The 22,972-nt window shown below is 40.1% G+C and overlaps 1 protein-coding gene across 3 annotated transcripts in view; it reads left to right on the top strand.

Annotated features, from left to right (window-relative positions):
- Positions 1-22,972, top strand: part of BABAM2 (BRISC and BRCA1 A complex member 2) — a 431,603-nt gene that overhangs the window by 135,392 nt on the left and 273,239 nt on the right. For 2 of the 3 annotated variants that reach the window (XM_085019876.1, XM_021088348.2), the window contains one exon: positions 10,741-10,815. In XM_085019876.1, the coding sequence (XP_084876002.1) occupies positions 10,741-10,815 (75 nt within the window). Of the gene's footprint in view, positions 1-10,740; positions 11,440-13,351; positions 17,327-22,972 lie in introns of those variants that run through there. The other variant, XR_014842461.1, reaches the window with a different exon arrangement.

The raw sequence follows: 22,972 nt of genomic DNA, 5'->3' as shown, positions 1-22,972 counted from the left end.
CCCTCTCCGGGACAGCTGTGGTCTGGAATGGTGGGAGAGGAGGACGGGAGCGTAAGAGAGGGGCCAGAACACCGGGAGGATCTGGGATCGGACCGCCTTTTTGCCTTTCCCCCGCTGGCTGTGCGGATGCAGCAGGTGTTCTGGTGATGGCGTCATCTGTAAGTAGCAGGGAGTACAGGGGGACTGCTCATGATTCCCCTTTAATTTATGCCACTCGGAGTTAGGCTCTGATGGCCTTTGACCTGTGACAGGGATAAACCTCTGGGTGCTTCTTTGGAAAGGGAGTAGTGTGGTAGTCAGATCTGTTACAGTCACTTCTTGGAACTGTCCAAATTTGTTTGTTTTGTTTTTAACCACATGGGACTACTGCGACTTGAACATTATTTAAAATAAATGAACTTAGGACATTTTTACTGTTTTGTGCGGTGGAACTGGTTATGTTGGCTTTTGACCTGTATGGATCAGTAGGAGTCCTTTGGCTCTTGCTCGTCATGGTTTACATCTCTGGTTTTTATTTTATCCGCTAAAAGTAGTGTGTGTGTGTGTGTGTGTGTGTGTGTGTGTGTGTACACGCACTTAATTATTTTATACCTCAAGACATTTAAAGTAAATATGGTAGCTTTTTCAATCTTACGGACTTTTAAAAACACTTTTAATACGGTTTTTTTAAAAATAATACAAGTATCAGTAGAAATTCAAGTTTTCTTTTGCAGCCAGACGCATCAAGTAGAAAAGACCTGGTTTTATGGAAACATGACACGCGGAGGCAACCCTCTGCCTGTACCTCGCAGAGCAGCACGTGAGGAGGGGCTGGAGTCGTGCCACCTACTTGTGTTTGCCAGGTCCCTTGTTTGTCTGAAGTCTTGGATGCTTTGTCCCGTGTTTGGATGGCACTTAGGTGTTGGGAGCAGCCCTTCCACGATTTCCCCAGCATGGAGAGAATTCTCCGAGGGTCTTCAGAGGGGTTTTTAAAACCTTCTCTCCATGGAATAAAAGAAAAAGGATGAGGCATCTTGTATTTGAACTGTTCCATAAGACAGCCCCGCAGACATTTTTATGGCTTTTGGGAAATGTGCAAATAATACAACCCTGCCTCCTCTTAAGCATTTCTGAGTTTTTCAGTTCTTTTTAATGAATTTATGGTAGCACTAACTTTTTCACTGTTGAAACTGTGGCAATTGTGTTGATTAGGTCAGGAGGCACCTAAGCCAAACAGAATTCTCGCCTGGGAGTTTGGAGTTAGTTCTGAGAGAGTGAGATTGGTCTTGTTATGAGTAGCTGGTCTATAACATGTAAATCAGGGAGCTTTTTTTTTTTTTCCAGTTGAGTCAAAAGAATCAGAAAGTGGTAGATAGAGAGAGAGTAACATGAAGCACAGAGAGAGCAGAGAGCAGAGACAAAGAGAATTCTGAGGGCTTTAGAGTCCTTTGAACTGAGGTTGGGCGGCATCTTTAATCTTAGAGTCCCTGAGTCGCTTCATATCCTTTTAATAGATTATCTTGTATTTGCTGAAGTTAGTTGGAATTCTGTCACCTGAAACTGAGTCCTAACTCAGTTCCTTCCAGAGCCTCCTGTAAGTCTTTCAAAGCATTACGTTGTAATAATCTGTTTGTCTGGTCAAAGATAGATGTTAAGCTCCTTGAGGGCAGAGACTGTACTTTGTTGGTCTTGAGGTTCCATTACCCAGCCTGGGACGCGGCATGGTAGGTGCTCAGGAAATGTTTGTTGAATAAATGAATGAGTGCGTGAATTATGAGCATCTTCTTATACATACTTCTCATTTTAATTTTCAAATCTATTAAAAATTTTTTTTGAGTGGGCAGTGTATTCATATTGTTCAAAAATCAAAATGTACTCAAAGATATCAGTGAAAAGTCTTCTCCCATCATTGTCTTGGGTCCACACAAATCAAACTACCTTCCTCTCCATCTCCCACCCCAAGTGAGCACTGGCGTAGCTTTTCCTAGTGTAGCTTTTCAGAGTTTCTTTATGCACATATAAGCAAATACATACGTATATATTTGAATAGCTATGAATATATGAATATATCTCCCCCCTTTTGATGCAAATGGTAACATATATACTCTGTTTTGCACCTTCCTTTTGACTTAAAATAGCTTAGAGTCTTTTTCCTTATAAGCACTCTATTTAAAAATAATTGTAGGAGTTCCCTTTGTAGCTCGGCAGGTTAAGAGCCCAATGTAGTGTCTGTGAAGATGTGGGTTCGATCCCTGGCATTGTGCAGTGGGTTAAGGATCTGGCATAGCCACAAGCTGAGGCGTAGGGCATGGACGTGGCTCGGATCAGGATGTTGCCGTGGCTGCAGCTCTGATTCAGCTCCTAGCCTGGGAACTTCCATATGCCACAGGTGCAGGTGTAAAAAGAAAAAAGAATGTATATTATTACATTACATAATTGAACCATAATGATTTAATCTGAATCCTGTTGCTAGGCATTAAAGTTGTTTTAAGTCTTTTGTGATTGCAAATAATACTGTAATAAATAATCTTGTCCATGTCCCCTTGCATGTGTTGTTCAAATATGTCTGTAAGATAAATAACTGGAAGTGGAGTTGCTGGATCAAAGATTTTATGTGTTTATAATTTTATCACCAGAATGCCCTTATAAAGTTTATACCAACTTATTAACCCAGCAGCAATCTATGAGAGGAATGGCTTCTCCACAGTATTGCCAATCATATATTAAACATACTTGCAGTTTTCTGTCAGGCTCCACTTTGTATAATGGCCAGGTAGCTCCTGTTGGACTGATCCATCCACAGATATAAAGCCATTTGCTTCAAGGCACTGGAGAGTGATCAGAAGCAGGCAGGTACTAGATGGGGGTACTTAAGAAGGGAAAGCAGAACTTATGGGACAAAATAAAAATAACTTATAAGCATGAAAGTGAAGTCGTAGAAGGAGATGAGAGCAGAAAAAGAAAGCAGGAAAGTGTGTGATTAAATAATGCCCAGATATTTCCAGATATGGTGAAAGACGTATATTTACAGATTCAAGAATCTTACCAAACCCCAACCAAGACAAATGTCAGGAAAAAACAAGGCACATCATAGTCAAAATACTGAAAACCAGCTGTAAATAGAAAATCTTAAGCAGTCACAGAAAATAACACTTTGTATGTTGGTGAAAATTATTTGTGTCACCACCAACTTTTCATCAAAAGCAGTGGAGGTGATATCTTTAAAGTGCTGATAGTCTTCTGCAAATCTGGTGAAAAATGATGTTCAATTTTTAAAAAATTAACCAATTTAGTGTGTTTTTGCTTTGTTTTGTTTTTTGTCTTTTGTCATTTTAGGGCCACACCTGTGGCAAATGGAGGTTCCCAGGCTAGGGGTCTAATCTGAGCTGTAGCTGCCAGCCTACACCACAGCCACAGCAATGTGGGATCCGAGCCACGTTTGCAGCCTACACCACAGCTCAAGGCAATGCTGGATCCTTAACCCACTGAGCGAGGCCAGGGATCGAACCCAAAACTGTGTGGTTCCTTGTCGGATTCGTTTCCACTGCACCACGATGGGAACTCCCAATAAACTTAGTTTTAAATTTTATTTTTTCCCATATGTTTGAGCCATTTATATTTCATTTCTGTATATCCTTTCCTGTTATCCTCTTGTGTGTTAAGTCTCTTTTTCATTAAGAGCATTAGCTCTTTCTGATGGAATTGCGAATACACTTTCCTCAGTTTGTCAGTTGTCGCTTGACTTCCCTGATGGTTGGTTTTTTGCCATCTGGAAAATTTTTATGTTCAGGTGGTCAAGTTTGTATGTCTTTTCTTTTGTGCCTTCTGAATTAGTCATTGTCTGTTGCAAGGTTATAAAGACACTTGTCAATGTTTTTTTCTTTGTGATTTCACTTTTTACACTGAAATCCTTAATCCACTTGGGCTTTCCCTGTATATACGATGTGAAATGTGGATCTAAGTTGGTTTATTTCAAGATGGCTGCCCGCTTGTCCCCCCCTTCCCCTCCCGCCCTCACTAAATCTCTTGGGGCTTATTTCTGGACTTTGGTCTTTCTGTTGATTTAACACCAGCACTACTGTGCTGTAATTATTGTGTCCTTACGTGATGCTTTGCTGTCTGGTGTAGCTAGTCTCCTCTCATTGCTGTTTTTCTTCAAAGTTTTCCTGGCTGGTATTGATTGTTTATTTTTCCATATGGTCTTTCAACTCACTTTTTTAAAAGTTCCCTCAAATAATGAGCCCCAAAGTCTGGACAGGCGAGGTCTTCCTGAAGTGTGCTCTCAGAGCACTCTGCCCTTTCATGGATAGTGTTTTTCTTAGGTTATAATTTATAGGAGTATTATTTCGATTAGTTTCTGACTCACTAGACTGTAAGCTCTAGGAAGGCAGCTTTTACTCAGTTTGCAATGCCTGGTACAAGGCCTGGCCCATTTTAAACTCTTAATCCACAGTAGTGGATGGCTAGATAAATCTTGAGACATGAAGTTGAGCTCTGACTCTTTATTACTCTCTCTGTGACCGTAGGCAAGTTTCTTGACTGTTCTAAGCCTCAGTTTTCTCATTTCTAAAGTAGATTATAAATGTGTATATTCTTCTTTAAAAATACTGTTTGCCTTCATGGTCTATGCCAGGAGATTGGATATAGTTCCCTGTGCTATACAGTAGACCCTTGTTGTTTATCCACTCTAAAAGAATAATAAAACAGGTATAAATGAATTACATATACTGGATGGGGTTTGGGGAACAAGTAAATGATATATCTTAGAAAACATTTTTGTGAAGTAGATGTTCTGATGAATTAGAACCGTTAATTAGGCCACTAACTTTGGCCTTCCTATTCACACATAGTGAATAATTGTGCATTTATCAAGAAACAATCTCCAGATTTAGGCTTTTGGTTGTCAGAGTCCATCTGAAGAGTCATTCATCCCAGGCTATCCCCCAGCTCAAGTTGTAGTCATTCTTGAGTATTTCCTAGCTTTTAACCATCTAAGTAGTAAGAATAGTCAGTTTCAGATGACAGCTTGTTTGTTGACAGCCAACAGTCTCCAGGAAAGGAAGGAAAATGTCTCTCCGCAGAGCAACCTGGGTTTGGAATCCACTCTGCCTAAGCTGTCTACCTGTCCCTTCTAAAAGGAAAAGAGAACTGTGACACAGCTGCTGTGACCAGGAGAAAAGCTTAGACCTAGTAAATTGCCAAACCTCAGCGTTGTTAGCTTACGTTACTTGCCAAAGGATTGTAACTAGTAAAAAGGAAAGATGTGCATATTTACTGCTAATGCTGGGGAAATTGCCATTAAGGCAGTTGGCAGAGCGGCTGACATTTTAACAGTCATAGGTCAGATCCAGTCTCCATCTAGCCAAGAGAAGATTTGACCAAGGATTGACAAAAAGCAAATCAAATGATTCTGTTCACTTGGCTGCATCTAAATGTCTCATTTTCGGCTTACAGGAAAGATTGCTATGGAAGCAATCTTTGACGTTGCAACAGAGTGGCCGTAAATTGCTTGAATAACTGTTGGAACGTCAGATGCAAAAACACAGGGAAAGTCACTGTCTGAGATAGAACTTGAGAAGGATTTTTTTCACTTGTGCTTTGCTCCCCAGATAATGTTTATGGCTCCGATTTGACATTAAGATATGTTTTAAATCACCATTTACTTGGTTTCACAGAAAAAGATTCGCTTACAAGTCACAAGAAAAACCAGTGGTGGCAGTGAGAACTGAATTCTCGAGCCTTAGTCTCCAACATTCCCAATATTGTTAGAAACAAGTACTGTTTTCTTCCTCCTTTCGATGGTGATATGAAGAATGTACAGTAAGCTTGAAAGTTGAAGATCATGAAACACTTTTTATGGCTTCCAGTGGATCAGATTCTTCAGTTTCTTTTATTATGAATTTGGTCGTATAAATCAGCCCATTGCTGATAAACACACATTTATATTCGTCCTGAGATCAACATTTCTGTTATTAGGAGTTTAGCTGTGTAAATCCGCCTTTTGCCAATAAACATAAATTTATATTAGTTCTAGGATCAACATTTTGAGAAGGGATAAAGTAGGGATCGTCTGAACATTTTTAAAAGAACCTCGGTCAAAAATAGCCGGTAGAATAAAAATACATTGTACAAACTAAAATAGGGCAAAAGAGCCAAAATGCAGTGCATGGACTAAAATAACGAGCAGTTCAGATGAGTCCAAGTGCTAAATATGTAATTATCTTTCCAATTACCTTATATGTACAAGAGTTCTTTTAATTTTTTAAATCTCCCATTCCATTCCTTTTGTTGTTATTTTCAAAAATACATGTTAAGTAAGAGCCGTCGAGGCTAACAATCTAAAAGTTTTGAGATTGTCAACTTAACCTAGAGATGGCTGTTTATTGATTGGTGGGAGGTGGGGTGTTGACCCGTACGAACTGAAAATGAAGACATTGCGTTTGATTTATTGTTGTCTGTCCCATCAGCACCCTTCCCCAATCCCCTCTCCTCCCAGATCGCTTTGGAAAAGCTGTCTCGACATCCCCAGGAACGACTTAGCAAATATTCCCCATAGATGCAGTAGCCGCCTTAGTGTTCACTCCTTTTGTGAATTGACTGTTGCCCATCCCAGGGGGCTCTAGAAATGGCTACACAATGGGGAAGAGTTTCTGGGAGACCTCAGCTTAGTATTAGCGCTTGTTTGTGTCAGTGACACTGGCTTTGCTTTTTCTAGAACTTCCAGGCACATCCCCTCATGAGGCCCTTTTACACTTGCTGTTCTCTCTGCCTGAGATGTCCCCCCACCCCCCCACCCCCTTCCCATTGCACACAGTTTGCTTCCTCGCCTCTTTCACCTCTTTGCTCAGCTGTACCCTTGTCAGACTCCTCCGTGAAGGAGCTCAGTCTTTGTCGTTTGAGAGTTTTGAGCAAAGGAGGAACTTATGCTGACTGGTGTGTGGAAGGGCTCATTGGAGCAAACTGCAAACACGCAAGGACTGAAGCCATGAGGGTGGTGGCCGTGACCCAGGCTGAGATAATCATGGCTCAGATGAGGTGATTGCAGAGGTGGTCAGAAGTGGCTGGACCGAGGATAGAAACAGGCAGTAGAGTCCCCAGGGTTTGCCACTTTGAATGTGAAAGAGAGAGAAAGCTGGGAATCAAGGCCAAGGCTGAGGTGGTTGGCCTGAGCCTGAGAGAATGGAATGGTCCTCCGCTGAGATGAAGAATAACCATCAAAGGAAAAGCACAAAGCCAGGATCTGGGTTTCCGTCGTGGGAGGTGGATCAAAGACTGTGTGGGACCCATGAGCATATAAATGGTATTCAGTGGCCTGTACCTGGGCGAGGTCACCTGGGGAGTGTAGATAAGAAGCGAGGTCCTGGGGTTAAGCACAGTACACTCCGGAGGGAGACCAGAGGGAGAGCTGGTGAAGTCGAGCAGAGCCCAGAGAGAGCATGAGCCTGGAAGCCCAGGAGACCGTTCCAGCAAGGAGCAGTCCGCGCTGTAGGGATGCTGCCGATAAACTAGGAATAAGAGGAAGACTGAGAAGTGACCATTGGGTTTGGCAATGGTGTGGTCATTGGTGACCTTGATGAGCTGTTTTGGTAGAGGGGTGTGGAGCAGAGGCTAACTGGAGAGGCTTCTGGAGAGAGTAATACACGAGGAAATGTGGACCTCAGATATAGGATAATTCTTTACAGGAGATTATTTTATGAAGGAGAGCAGAGGAATGAGATGGGACCTGAAGAGGGATAGAAGTCAAGAAGGATCTTTTTCAGAATGTTTGCCTGCGGAGTTCCCGTTGTGGCTCGGCGGAAACGAATCTGACTAGCATCCATGAGGACACAGGTTCGATCCCTGGCCTTGCTGAGTGGTTAAGGATCCCGGCGTTGCCGTGAGCTGGGTGTGGTGTAGGTCGCAGACGTGGCTCGGATCCCGCATTGCTGTGGCTGTGGTGTAGACTGGTAGCTGCAGCTCCCATTGAACCCCTAGCCTGGGAACCTCCATATGCCGCTAGTGCAGCCCTAAAAAGACAAAAAAAAAAAAAAAAAAAGAATGTTTGCATGCTGATGGGAGTAAGTGGGTAAAGAGGGAAAACTAGAGCGTATTGGTGGGGGCGTGGGGGGAGGGTGGCAATTGGGGGCACTTGTAGTCATTGTTGAGCGCTCCCACCTCCATGGCACGGTTTGCAGCACTAAAGGAAGACGTCTCATCTTCTTCCCAAACTGCCATGGCACTAGATGCCCTTCTCATAGTTCCCATATGATTCTGCTGCCCTGTTGTTACCCCTTCCGGAGGATGACCTATTATACTGGGGGCCACAGATGCACGCTTTACAGGGTATGTTCGTCCTCTCGGAGCGTAACACTAAAACCACACCTTCCTGGTCATCCTGGACTAAAACGGAAGGTCAGAACTTTGCTAGGATCTTTCACTACCCTTCCGACCCCTGTTTCCGCCCCCCCCCCCCCCCCCCGGCCCCGTCCTGTATGATGAGCTGTTTGTAGATCCTTAAGCAGCTCTTTACTCGTCTGTCAAGTGTCGAGCTGCGAGTAGGTCTGCATGCTGGGGGTTCTGAGGTTTCTTGCCTCAGAGGCCGAGGGACTAGACCTCCCTTTACTGAAAGGAGGAATAAATATCGAAGGGAGAACACAGCTGCTCAGCTCCAAGGACTCCCGCCGGTTCCCACCATCGGCATTCCTGGTGGCAGGGTGGCTTCTGTGACCTCAGCTTTGATGGCCTCCATTCAGTTCGCTGTTTTCTGCCTTTCCTGTCGTGGGGTTGGGCTTGTGCGATGAAGAAGGACTCTGTCCTGAGCCAGAGGTTGATGTAAGTTAAAAGATGTTATAGGCAGTAAAATAAACAACATGCCACTGTGCAGATGGCCGTTATCGTTTTTATCTTTGGAGCTCAAGGTTTTTATGTCTGTTTGCATTTTCAAGATTTTAGGCCAGAGTTTTAAAATTAGGGCCAGGACCTTGAAGCCTGTTGCTTAGATGTTTGTAGACAGGAGTGGTGACGCTTGTGGAATCTTCTCTAGGAGGTGTGTATGCATCCTATGTGGGTTCATCCACCCATCCATAAAAAATGTTTGTAAATGCCTGCTCTGTTTAAAGAGGTGTTTTAGGGTGTTTGGGGGGCTCGCTTTTAAGTGGGGGTAGCCGTGGAGATTTAGGGACTCTCCAATGGTCACCAATATGAAAAGGATGGAGACCCACTCTTTAGAATAGTTCTAGCTCATCCTCAGAGTTCTTTGTTCAAACAGCATGCTGTAATGAAACCCAGTGTGTCCAAATCGCAAGCTGCACCGCAGGCCTGCTGTCAGAGAGGCTGGAGGACCCAGGGCCCCGCCAGCTCAGCACCCCTCCTTGCTGCCTTGGCAGAGATTCCTTAGAACCCCTAGGCGTGTGTGTTGCTCAGTGGGAAAACCCCTCTTCTAGACTATGGCAAAGTTGTTTTCTTTTTTTATTTAATTAATTAATTGATTTATTTTTTTATGTCTTTTTGCCTTTTCTTAAGCCGCTCCCGCGGCATATGGAGGTTCCCAGGCTAGGGGTCAAATTGGAGCTGTAGCCGCCGGCCTACACCAGAGCCACAGCAATGCGGGATCCGAGCCGCATCTGCGACCTACACCACAGCTCATGACAATGCCAGATCCTTAACCCACTGAGCAAGGCCAGGGATCGAACCTGCAGCCTCATGGTTCCTAGTCAGATTCGTTAACCACTGTGCCACGATGGGAACTCCTTGTTTTCTTTTTTTTAAATGCGATTCCTTAGCCTTTCCCATCATGAAAAAGAAAAAAAAAAATGATGCTTTCCCATTATCATAAATGGAGAGGGAACCCTTTTTCTTTCACATGAGTTTCCTCTTTTAAAAAAAAAATAGGAGTTGCCATTGTGGCTCAGTGGAAACAAATCTGAATAGCATCCACGAGGATGCAGGTTCAATCCCTGGCCTTGCTCAGTGTGTTAGGGATCTGGTGTCGACTTGAGCTGTGGTGTAGGTTGAAGCCCCGGCTCGGATCCTGCATTGCTGTGGCTGTGGTGTAGGCCATAGCCTGGGAACCCCTAGCCTTGGAACCTCCATATGCCTCGGGTGCAGCCCTAAAAAGACAAAAAAGAAAAAAGAAAAAAAATTGACACTGTTATTGAAGCTTAGTTAAATGTTTTAAATCACCAAACCTCTGTACATCTTTCCTTCAGAGACTAGTTCATAGAAGGAGTTACTGAAAAATTTTAGTTGATGAAAATGAGATTAACAGATTGTCAGGAAATTAGACTCTTGTTTGGGATCCCACTGCTGTTCTGCTTTATATGGGTTTGTAGAAGTTTGACCTTTGTTTTTGCTTCTAGATGTTCTATGAAGGTTGGTGATCTGTGTCATTAAGGGGTTATAAATATTAGCAAAGTGATCTGAATATGAAATCAAATGACTCAAATGGACAGTTCTGTGCCTATTGTTTGGATTTAAAAAAATCACACATTCATGTATTCTTTTCATACTTGTGAAAAACAAAAGATGATACTACTGCATTATAATTCTAGTGCACATTTAAAATGCAGATTTAAAAATTCTAATTGTGCTTTTTAGTAACTAATAATTCAGTAATGCTGCTTGATCTGCCCCTACTTTTCCAGCCTTCTTGCTTGATGTTAGGAAACCCATATCAAAGATGCCTGCATTTTGAGCAGATTGAACTTGTGGCCTTGGCTGTAATTATCACTTCACAATCAATTTTTTGTTTTAGTCTTATTATTATAATTTTTTTTCCTACAGACGGGTGAATTTTCAGCTCGTTTCCTTTTGAAGCTGCCAGTGGATTTCAGCAATATTCCCACATACCTGCTCAAGGTAAAAATATCATATATGATACGCTTATCAATATGAGGACATAAATGAGCTTTTTTTGAGGTTCTGAATTTTTATTTTACAGTGGGCTATTTTATTTTACTTCACATTGGCTTTTTTTTTTTTTTTTCCATTTTCTATAAGTGAGTTCTTTTAAGTCACTATTTAACCCTGAATATTTGTATGGCTTGCCAGCACTTTGTTCACTAAAATTCCACTAAAATTTTTATTGCATGAAGATCCACAGAGTTACTGTTACCTAAAAGCTAAAATAGTGGCCCTAAAATTAGTTTCGAAATGAATTTTCCTGGTAAGATAAAATTAGGATAAGTAAATTAGACATGGGAAAAAATGCCTTTGTTGAATAATCATTTTGGAGGTGAAAGACTCTTAGAAATTGTCTTACTATGCATTCTGTCTTTCTGAAGGCTTGTGTATTAACTGTGCTGTGTCAAGGCATTTCATTTTCTTTTTTTTTTTGGCTTTTTGCTATTTCTTTGGGCCGCTCCTGCGGCACATGGAGGTTCCCAGGCTAGGGGTCTAATCGGAGCTGTAGCTGCCAGCCTACGCCGGAGCCACAGCAACAAGGGATCCGAGCCGCGTCTGCAACCTACACCACAGCTCACGGCAACGCCGGATCGTTAACCCACTGAGCAAGGGCAGGGACCGAACCCTCAACCTCATGGTTCCTAGTCGGATTCGTTAACCACTGCGCCACAACGGGAACTCCGGCATTTCATTTTCTATCAGCAGTTGATCTATGTTAGCAGTTGACCTCAGGCACTTTCACAGTTGGACTGTCCTGCAGAGACCCAGCATCAAGTTCGGCCAGTGTATATGACTTTCTTTAAAATGTGATGCAGGCAAGGTGTGGCTTGGGAGCAGCTACTTTGCAGAAGGATCTGCAACATGCTTTGTGGTGATGAAGTGGAATCCAGATGCACACTACGCTCTGGTCAGCGTGAAAGAAACTAAATGGACCAGGGAACCAGCAAGTTCTGAACAGGAAGCCTTAAGACCAAAGCCTGGGTTTATCATAGGTGTGGATTGGGGTGGTGATTTAAGATTTGGCCTCAGACTCAGGTTCAATCCCTGGCCTCGCTCAGTGGGTTAAAGATCTGGAGACTAGCTCTGATTTGACCCTCGCCTGGGAACCTCTGTATGCTGCAGGTGTGGCCCTAAAAAAAAAAAAAAAAAAAAAAGATTTGGCCTCAGCCCCATATTCGGCCTGTGATCATATAGCTTTGGTCTAATGTAAGAAAAATGTGTCTTCCTAATTTGATGTTGTTCAGAGAGTTCATGGAATAGTCTAGAGAGAGGGCAGAATCCTGTGCAGGTTTTCCTGCATATTAGAGTGGTCATAAATACATAATAATAGATACTGATCTTGATAATCATTGGAAGTAAGTCTGGTGGAATATAAACTATAGAAAAGATTAGGAAAGGCTTTTTTTTTTTTTTTTAACATCTTTTCTCCTAAGTAAAACATGGGATTTTTGTGCCTCATTAAACTTTCATTTTTAGTTTCTTGTTGACTATTTTCCCACTCTGTATCCAAGAGTTGTGAAGTCCAAGTGGGGATGGAAGTCAGCAATTCAGTTTTTCAATACTCCTGTTGTGGAAAATATACATATTAGACCTATGATTACCAAGCGCAATTTGTTTGGTTTCAGTAATTACTGTGCAATTGTAAACTCTTAGCTCACAGACTCATTGACCTCCATATGTACTAGTTAACACTCTTATTTCTGCTCACTTAAAAGCAAAATCAATAGTATATGAGAGTACATTATTCCTGTAATAACGTTAATCTGTAATTTATGATTATAGTGTCTTCGTTTTGCTCTTTGGGGCCTTATCAGTTTCGAATGGTTGTCCTGTTTATTTGAACTGAGTGTTGCCTCGGCTCATGTTCTTGAAGGTCAAAGGAAAAAAAAATACTTCTTGGATCATAATCTGTGTAATTTTTTTCTGTCTTCAAAATTAAGTTTCCATATTTTCTATTCTAAGAATTCTAACTTTATATTGTTATGCCCTTTCCAGTCAGATAGGAAAAAAGTGGAATCTATTTGCCAAGATTGGGAAGCATTTTTTTCCCCCTCTAAAAGTATAGTCACGTGATTTTTTTTTAACTAAAGACGAAATGCCTACCTTGCAGCACTCATGTCTTTCTGGCTCTTTAGTTGCTGCAAAGAGAGTAAAACAACAAGGGCAAAACCAAAACCAAGCAAAACACAACAAAACACCAAACAAGAGAGAAAATCTCGTATAACAGAAAACAACAAAAAAATACCTACCTGCATCCCAGATATAATCCAGGATGCCCGTTGAGGGTTTTAAGATCTAAGTTCCTAAAGCTGTGTCATAGTCTTGGAACCTTTGGATATGCTCTTTTTTTTTTTTTTTTTTTTTAATAGAAAGAAGTCATATGGAGGTTCCCAGGCTAGGGGTCGAATCGGAGCTGTAGCCACCGGCCTACCCCAGGGCCACAGCAACGCGGGATCCGAGCCGCGTCTGCAATCTACACCACAGCTCACAGCAACGCCGGATCCTCAACCCACTGAGCAAGGGCAGGGACCGAACCCTTAACCTAGTTGGATTTGTTAACCACTGCGCCACGACAGAAACTCCTGGATATACTCTTAAAACTAAGTTTGCCTTAGGAACTGCTTTACATATTATTTACATTTGGATGCTCCTCATCTAATCACCAGCCTGCTATCTGATCATCTAAGTCCAAAAATAAATTTTCCTCAAATTCCTGGGTTAGATACTCTTCACCAGCATCCATGTAGTTTTGCCTCACCATCCCAAAGAAATGAAAGATAAAGTAGAACTTCTAAATAATGAGATATCATAGAGTTTGACTACATATCCTACCAATTTGCTACAGTGAAGTTTTATTACCCTGTGATGAAGACATCAATCACTCATTAATTTATGTTTTCAAGTGTACATTTTTTTCACTAGTAGGATTTTTTGATGCTAGAATCAAAATGCCATTAAATATTCAGTGATATGATTTTGTCTTATACTCTAAGCATATACAGTTCTTACATGAGGTAGAATGAAGTTATTCTGAAAATGAGTCCTTACTTTAGCATCTGAACTTTATTCTTGGCTGAGGTAAGTCAAAGGGTTAGATAAGTCATTTATATAAAACTTGGTAAAAAAAAAATACTTTTGTATGTAGGATTCTTTGGATAGTAGAACTCCAGCACAAACTAATATGAATTAAATGGAGGAGTTCCTGTTGTGGCTCAGCAGGTTAGGAACCCGACACAGTGTTTGTGAGAATGTGGGTTCGATCCCTGGCCTCATTCAGTGGTTTAAGGATCTGGCTTTTCCACAAGCTTTGGCATAGGTGGCAGATGTGGCCTGGATCCAGTGTTGCTGTGGCTGTGGTGTAGGCCAGCAGCTTCTGCTCCTGTTTGACCCCTAGCCTGAGAACTCGGTATGCTGTAGGTGTGGCTGTGAAAAGAAAAGAAAAAATTAAATGGAGAATGTAGTACAGATTCTCTGCTTCCATGGTCCACATAGCAGGAAGTAGATTACAGATAGGCATAGACCAACTTTCCCATGTCGGTCCTCCTTGGGCCCAGGTGTGCAACCTTGAACTTCTCAACTGAAGAGAATATGGTCCATCTATGTTGTTGCAAATGGCAAAATTTTATTCATTTTTTATGGCTGAGTAGTATTCCATTGTATATAAACGTCACATCTTCTTTATTCATTCATCTGTTGATGGATACTTAAGTTGCTTCCATATCTTGGCTGTTACAAATAATGCCGCTGTGAACATTGGGGTGCGTTGTCTTTTCAAATTAGGATTTTTTGTTTTCTTTGGATAAATACCTGGGAATGGAATTGCTGGATCATACAGTAACTCTATTTTTAGATTTCTAAGGAACCTCCATACTGTTCTCCATAGTCGCTATACCAATTTACATTCCCACCAACAGTATCGGCAGCTTCCCTTTTCTCATACCCTATCCAGCATTTATTATTTGTAGACTTTTTGATGATGGCCATTCTGATGGCACCTCATTGTAGTTTTGATTTGCATTTCTCTCATAATTAATGATGTTGAGCATCTTTTTCAGTTGCCTCTTGGCCATCTGTATGTCTTCTTTGGAGGAAATGTCTATTTAGATCTTCTGCCCATTTTTTGATTGGGTTATTTTTTTGATATTGATCTATATGAACTTTTTGTATGAGTTGTTTCTTTTTTGATATTGAGTCACATGGGCTGTTTGTTATATTTTGGATATTAACCTTTTGTTGATCATATCATTTGCAAATATTTTCTCCCATTTGATAGGTTGTCTTTTCATTTTGTTGATGGTTTCTTTTCTTGGGAAAAAACTTTCAAGTGTATTTAGGTCTCATTTATTTTTCCTTTTGTTTTCTTTGCCTTAAGAGACAGATCCAAAAAATATTGATGTGATTAGGGCTTTATGTCAAAGAGTGTTCTGCATATGTTTTTTCTAGGAGTTTTATTGTTTCAGAGCTTACATTTAGGTCTTTAATCCATTTTGAATTTATTTTTGTATACAGCATGAGAAAATGTTCTAATTTCATTCTTTTCATGTGGCTGTCCAGTTTTCCCAGCACCATTTATTGAAGACACTGTCTTTTCTTCATCGTATATTCTTGCCTCATTTGTCCTCTTTGCCTCCTAGATTAATTAACCATAGGTGTATGGATTTACTTACTCCATTCCACTGATTTATGTGTCCATTTTTGTGTTGGTACCATAGTGTTTTGATTACTGTAGCTTTGTGATATAGTCTGAAGTCAGGGCATGTGATACATCCAGCTCTATTCTCCTTTCCCAAGATTGTTTTAGTTTTTAAGGGTCTTTTGTGTTTCCATACGAATTTTAGAATTATTTGTTCCAGTTCTGTGAAAAAGTGCCATTGCAGAGTTCCTGCTGTGGTGCAGTGGGTTAATGATCTGGTGTTATCTTTCTGACAGTATAGGTTCGATCCCTGGCCTGACACAATGGGTTAAGGATCTGGCATTGCTGCAGCTTTGGTGTGGGTCACAACTGTGGCTTGGATTCTGTCCTGGCCTGGAATTTCCATATGCTGCAGGTGCAGCCAAAAAAAGAAAAACAAAAAGTGCTGCTGGTATTTTTATAGGAGTTGCATTGAATCTGTGGTTTGTCTTTTGTAATATGGATATTTTTAACAATATTAATTCTTCCAGTTCATGAACACAGTATATCTTTCCATCTGTTTGTGTCATCTTCAGTTTCTTTTGTCAGTGTCTTAAAGTTTTTCGAGTATAGGTTTTTTACCTCCTTAGGTAAGTTTACTCCTAAGTATTTATTTATTTATTTTTTGGACACGGTTGTAAATGGGATTGTTTCCTTAATTTTCCTTACTGGTAGTTCTTTGTTAGTTTATCAGAATGCAACAGATTTCTGCATATGAATTTTGTCACCTGCAACTTTGCCAGATTCATTGATGCAATCTAGTAGTTTTTTGGTGGCATCTTTAGGATTTTCTTTGTATAGTATCATGTCATATGCAAACAGTGATAGTTTTACTTCTTCCTTTCCAACTTGAATTTGTTTTATTTCTTATTGTTTTTCTTGTCTGATTACTGTGGCTAGGAATTCCACTACTATGTTGAATAAAAGCAGTGTGAATGGGGTGCTGTCATTCTTTCATTCTTTCATATAGTAAGGTAATAGCATGAATATTAAAACAGTGTCAGTATGACAGTCACATTTTGTGACTTGTCATCAAAGATTGAATTTTCGTAAATTTGCAGTTTTAAAATTCCTTGGTCTTCTCATCTTCCCTTAAGAACAGGAGAGGAGTTTGCATTCTGTGCAGCCAGAAGAAGAGAATTAGGCTGATTAATCGCTCTGGATTTTTTTTTTTTTTGGATGAATTCTTGAATTGCCCTTTATTATTTGGAGTTATTTGAAAGTCCATTTAGTTTTACATGTTTGCTAGAAAGGAAATTGATAACTTTCCCCAAATATTCTCTTTTCAAAATACAGCAAGTTTGTTAGGGTGGTATGTATTGATTATAGCTGTTTCCAAGCAAGTATAGGAGAGAAAACATAAAAAGTCCTCTGATCCCGATAAATGTGTATAAATTCAAAGACTGACCTTACAACAAATTTTCTCTAAACCACACATAAGATGAAGAATTTGAGGCCTTTTAGTTTAGGTGATTTTTTTAATCCAATAAAGTCACACTTAATAAATACCTTTAGAAGTAAATACTACTTTAACTCTTAGGAAATTTGCTTTCAAAGCAAACAGTTGTTTTGTGCTTGAACTACAATAAAGAGTTCACAGGGGTTAATGGATGCAAACTATTGCTCTTGGAATGGATTTACAATGAGATCCTGCTGTGAAGCATTGAGAACTATGTCTAGATACTTATATCACAACACAGCAATGGGAGGATAAAGTATGTATACATGTATGTGTAACTTGGTCCCCATGCTGTACAGTGGGAAAATAAATAAGTAAATTAATTTAGAAAAAAAGGGAAGTCACAGGGAACTCTCATCTTATCTAAAAGGAAATAGGGGTAGTTCCCTGTCGTGGCACAGTGGTTAACGAATCCAAGGTTGCGGGTTCGATACCTGGCCTCGCTCAGTGGCTTAAGGATCTGGTGTTGCCGTGAGCTGTGGTGTCAGTTGCAGGTGCGGCTTGGATTCCACATTGCTCTGGCTCTGGCGTAGGCCAGTGGCTACAGTTCCCATTAGACCCCTAGCCTGGGAACCTCCATTTGTTGTGGGAATCGGCCCTAGAAAAGGCAAAAAGACAAAAAAAAAAAAAAAAAAAAAAAAAAAAAAAAGGGAAATAGGGGAGTTCCCACTGTGGCACAGTGGAAATGAATCCCACTAGTATCCATGAGGATGAGGGTTCCATCCCTGCTCTTGCTCAGCGGGTTAAGGATCCAGCGTTGGCATGAGCTGTGGTGTAGGCTGCAGACTCGGCTTGGATCCTGCATTGCTGTGGCTGTGGTGTAGGCCAAAAGCTGTAGCTCCGATTCAACCCCTAGTCTGGGAACTTCCATATGCTGCGGGTGCAGCCCTAAAGAACAAACAAACAAATAAATAAATAAATAAAAGGAAATAGTTTCTGTCTAATCAAGTGGGAGTGGGCATACTTTTATAAAGGTAGGAATGTATGCCTGCAAGAAAGTGCCATAAATGTAAGGTGCTATTTATTCATGTAATAAGTCTAATTATGATAAATTAAAATTGGGCCAAAATTTGCTTTTGAAATTTAATCACAAAGAAGGTAGTGAGATGGTCTGAAAATTTCCCCTGCAGAGTGTTTCCCTTTATTCCTTCATTGAGTAGGAGATGTGTGACTGCTCTTAGTTTATTGGCCTTGTCCCATCTCCCTTCTCAAGAGAGAAACAAGGCTTAGAGAAAAATACTCTGCATCAAGGGCCCCAAATATCTGCTCTAGAGGGCAAGATAGTACAATTTTAGGCTTGCAGGCCATATGGTCTCCATCACAACCACTTAATACTGCTGTCACAGCATGAAAGCAGCTATGGACAGTATCTAAATGAATGGTTATGGTTGGCTTCCAATAAAACTTTATTTACACACACAAGCAGTGGACTGGCTTTTGACTATGGACCATTGTTTGCTGGTCCTTTTACTAGATTATGGGATGGAAGGTTTGGGAAATATTGCTTCACGAAGGCACCTGCGGCATCATAGAAAGACGAGAAAATGGTTTAGTTCCATGAGTGTGAGTGGTTTTTAATACCACGGTCTCTTTGTTTTTATTCTGCTGGCACCTTCAGCTTGGTTGAAGTCTCCCTCCCTCTTTTCTTCCCTCTTCTCTTCTTGCCCTTCCTTGTTTTCTTCTTTTTCTTTTCTCCATCTTTGCTCTTATTTCTGAATAATCTGTTAGCATATAATTTACTAAATTGTCTTCCAAGTCCTTGTTTCCTTAACTGTACAAATGTGGTCAGGCTATTGCACACCACATTAAGTTGTTGGAAATACCAATGAGAAGATGAATTTGATGGTACCTGATACACTTCTGAACTTGGAGTAGATGCAGACTAGAAGTGGTTTTGATTTTATTTATCCTTAATTTATATTTCAAAGTATTGAATTTATTGTGGCCTAGGAAGAAAGTAGATTTCATTGAAATTAAGATAGAGTTATATTTACTACTTCTTTTTTCTTCTCTCCTAACCCCCAACCTAGAATTCAAAACTCACATTATCATTTGCCCCAAATTTCCAGCTTTAATTGTTGATAGTTCTGATGATAGTGCTTTTCCCCGCTGAAAATGAAGAACAGTCACAGGCAGCTTCTGTGACCTTTCTCCTTTCCATTTGCTTTTATTGTTTTCTTTTGCTTTTATTTTTTTCCAGTATGCTCATGTTTTTGTCTTCTAAATTATAATTTTAGAATGGAGCTGTATCTCGATGACTGTCAGTCGCCCTGCTTTGCTTTCTTGTCTCCGTGTGTATTGATGGTTTCTGAGTCCTGTGTATATTTGGCTGCATAGCATGCTTTATTCGCATGAATTCGTTCAGACACGATTGGTAAATTGTGGAAGCATGTCGGTATGAATGCAGAAGTTGCCATGGTTTATAGTTGATTTTTCCCAGCTTGTCAGTAGTTTGACCACTAACTAGCAGCAGCTGAGTGAAAGTACATCCGTGCAGATGAACTTAGCAAACTGTAGTGGGTTCTTGTATGGCACACAATGTCCATTCACTCCCTTCCTCCTACGTGGCTCAATTTTGCCGCACACTCTGTGTTTAAGTGTTTATGGCATGGTTTCTCCCCATCTTTCTGGAAAAGTAACAAACGCAAGATAACAAGCCAGAGCACTCCCTCTCTGGCATCCTTAACGTTTTGTCCAAAACCTGCTTCTCCACTGTAACTTCGAATGGTGACATCCCTCTGCTCTTTCCTATAACTCAGCACTTTCAAGCTTTGTGGCCCCTTTCATTAAGTGATCTTTAGCTTCTAAAAAGTCTTTTGTTTAGTATAATAACTCCTTGTTTATTAGGAATACAGCATGTCATTTTAAGTATATTAGTAGTTTTACTGGGATTACTTTGGTTTTTGTTCATGCTGTGGTTTCAGAGTTGTACAAGTAACTGTAAGATCTAACCTTACCATATTTTTCTCATAAGCCTCTTATTCTTAATGTGTACTTTGCTAGAATGCAATTTTTTAAAGGAATGCATCCATCATATTACAGAAGAAACACTTGCATTCAAACAACCAGAGACTGTCTTCTTTTATAGGCTAGACTTCTTTAGTCCTTTACACCTATATGCCATAAGTTTTTAAATCCTGCTCTATCCTCATACTTGTCTTCAGGAAGTAGTCCAGATTGCCAGCATCCCTCTTAAACTGTGGTGCCCAGAAATAAGTGCAAAAACAGATAGGATTGATCAGGTCAGTGTTCATTTGAACTCTGATCTTCACCATTGATTAGTATTTATTGAGCTTGTGAAAAAAAAACCCACACCTTTTGGTTGTATGAATCCTGTTTTATGCAATTGATATTTTTAAGGCAAAGTATAGACTAATCTCCTCATATTGTCTTTTTGAATTTGCTCTATTTTTTCAGCCTGTTTATGGGGGAGGTAGTGCCATCTATAATTCGGAAAAGGACGTGTGGATTGGATCCAAGTAGCACAGTGATGGAAATTATGGGATGGGATGGGATTGTCACAGGTTGACCACTTTTTGTTTTGAGCTGTTTGCTCTATGGAGACATTTTCTCAACCCACATCATAAAGTTACCATCAGGCACCTGACAGGGGTAGTGTCAGTTTATCACTGTCACCTGTTAATCCATTTTCATCCCTAAGCAGACGTACAATTCAAATAAAAGTAAGATCTGGTTTGGGGCATAAGATGATTACATAGATAATAGTGATGCAAGTCTTAATAATTTTATGTGCATAGGAGAAGTATAAAGTTCCTTAGTGGGTTGGAGAGAGATTCCATCTAGTTAGAAAAGACTTTTATAAAGAAGGGGACATTTGGGATGGGCCTGAAAGACTCGTATTGATAGAGAGAAGCTAAAGAAAGAGTGAGCATGGTTTCAGATGGTGAAGAAAACACATTTGGAGAAGAGTAGAACAGTCTAGTTTGGCTAAATCGTAGAACATGAATACAGACTAGTGGGAGATAAGAAAGGAAAGGCATTTTAAAGATACAGTGATAAAGGTAGAGCCTTAAATACTCAACCAAGGAGTTTAGTGATTGTTTCGAGGGATAATTTTGGGTAGTACAATGCTTGGGATTGTATTTAGAAAGAGAAATCTTCCAGGAAACAATACTATACAATGACTGGGGAGAAAGAAGAGGGAAATGAGGCTGATAGAATTAAAGGGATATAAACCAAATATTCAGGCTCCAGATGATCCATGTTTCAGACTTGTGAGCTTTCATACACGTGAGCTGTTTTCATACATGTAAGCTGACGTGCTTAGTCACCAACTCAGTGATCAACCTGAGAAAATGAGAAGAAAGGGGCAGCCAGAACCTTCTAGTCATTGCTACCCAAAGTATATGTTTTGGTTCATGATAAGTCAGAATTGATAGTCGTAAGAAACATTTAAAGCAGTTTGACAGAATAATCATATGTCTGTTGACTGTAATGATAAAAATAATGGGTTTGCATTTTGATTGTTTCAAATTTTTTTCTTTTTCTAATAACTCATTTTTAATGTATTTTCTGAAGCCGTCAATCTGTGAAGGATTAGGAAAAACAGAAACAAAGCAGATAGTAACTGCTCCTTCATTGTAAATAGTTGGAGAAGCACTGTTGTAACTCACACCTTGCCTTCTAGGGCACCTGGCTGCATTGTCTTCCTTATCCTGAGACACAACAGTTTTTTAAGTATCCTGGGAGGTTCAGTTTTATTCTTTTTGCTGAGCTGGGTTTCGTATTCACTGTTACCCAAAGTTCCACTGTCCTTTTTTTCTTTATAAACATACTCCGAGGATTTAGAGTAGGAGAAGGAAGCTGTAGCCTTTAATTAGAATGGCATCAAATATAGAACTGGGAGGGCTTTTCTTCTCTTATAAAACATTTTAAAACAATTTTTAACAGCACATTTATATTTTGATCTAATTTGATGACAAAATAATGTCACAGCAATACCTGCCCTCTTTCTACCATTTTTCTGAAGATTCCTTTTCTTTCTTGAATCCATTTCCTGCAGCTTCGTTTTTACATTATGACCATATTCTTGGAATGGGTGACACAAGGTTGGTATCATTCTTTGTTTTAGGGTTGCTTATAAAAAGTTTTGGCTCTCTTGAAGCAGGATAAACAGTGGTTTAGGTTTTTCAAGCTTTGTGATAACTCTGGAAAGTAGTCTATAGTGCTCTGAATGTCCGTTCACTATGTGGGTACTTCATGAAAATAGTCTTTAACACAAAATTCTGGAATATTGATGGTGACAGTATTCTTACCAACATTTCACAAAGTGTTGTCCTGGGACTCCTGATACAACCCCTAGACCCTTTCAGAGGGTCAATAAAGTAAAAAATATTTTCAGAATAAAATTACGGATTTATTTGTTTCGTGAATGAGTAGTAGAGTTTTCTAGAAGCTACATGTGTGGTAGTTGCATGTAGTCATCACTCTGATGGCCAGTGGCATGTTTGCTTATGTGTTCTTGTATTTAAAAAATTTCTCAGTGCTTACCAAAACGTATTTAAGAAGAAAGAGATAACTTGACTAGTCCTATGTCTATCATAGTTAAATAGTTAAGTACCCTCCCCTAAAGAAAATTGTAGGCAGAGATGACTTCACTGTTGAGTTTTACCAATCATTTAAGGAAAAATAATACATGAATTCCACACATTCTTTTGGAAAATTGGAAAGGAGGGAATGTTTTCTGACTGAATCTGTGAGGATGGCACTACCTGATAACAAAACCCAGCTACACATGAAACTCTCTCCTAAATTTAGATGTGAAATTCAAAATGAAATTTTAACAAATTCAATACTCTAAGATATAAAACAGATGGTATATCATGACCAAGTGGAGTTTACCCCAGGAATGCAATGTAGGCTGCATACGGAAAAAAATAAAAAATATGATTCACTCTATTAACAACCTAAAAATGAAAGTCTATATGACCATCTTAATAGCACAGAAAAAACATTCAACA

Source organism: Sus scrofa, chromosome 3 (genome assembly GCF_054392235.1).
Source record: "Sus scrofa isolate SSC_HxYL_T2T_F1_AM1 chromosome 3, Sscrofa_HxYL_maternal_Yorkshire_Landrace_v2.0, whole genome shotgun sequence".
In the NCBI taxonomy this organism is placed as follows: domain Eukaryota; kingdom Metazoa; phylum Chordata; class Mammalia; order Artiodactyla; family Suidae; genus Sus; species Sus scrofa.
This window is presented reverse-complemented; position numbering and strand designations above follow the sequence as displayed.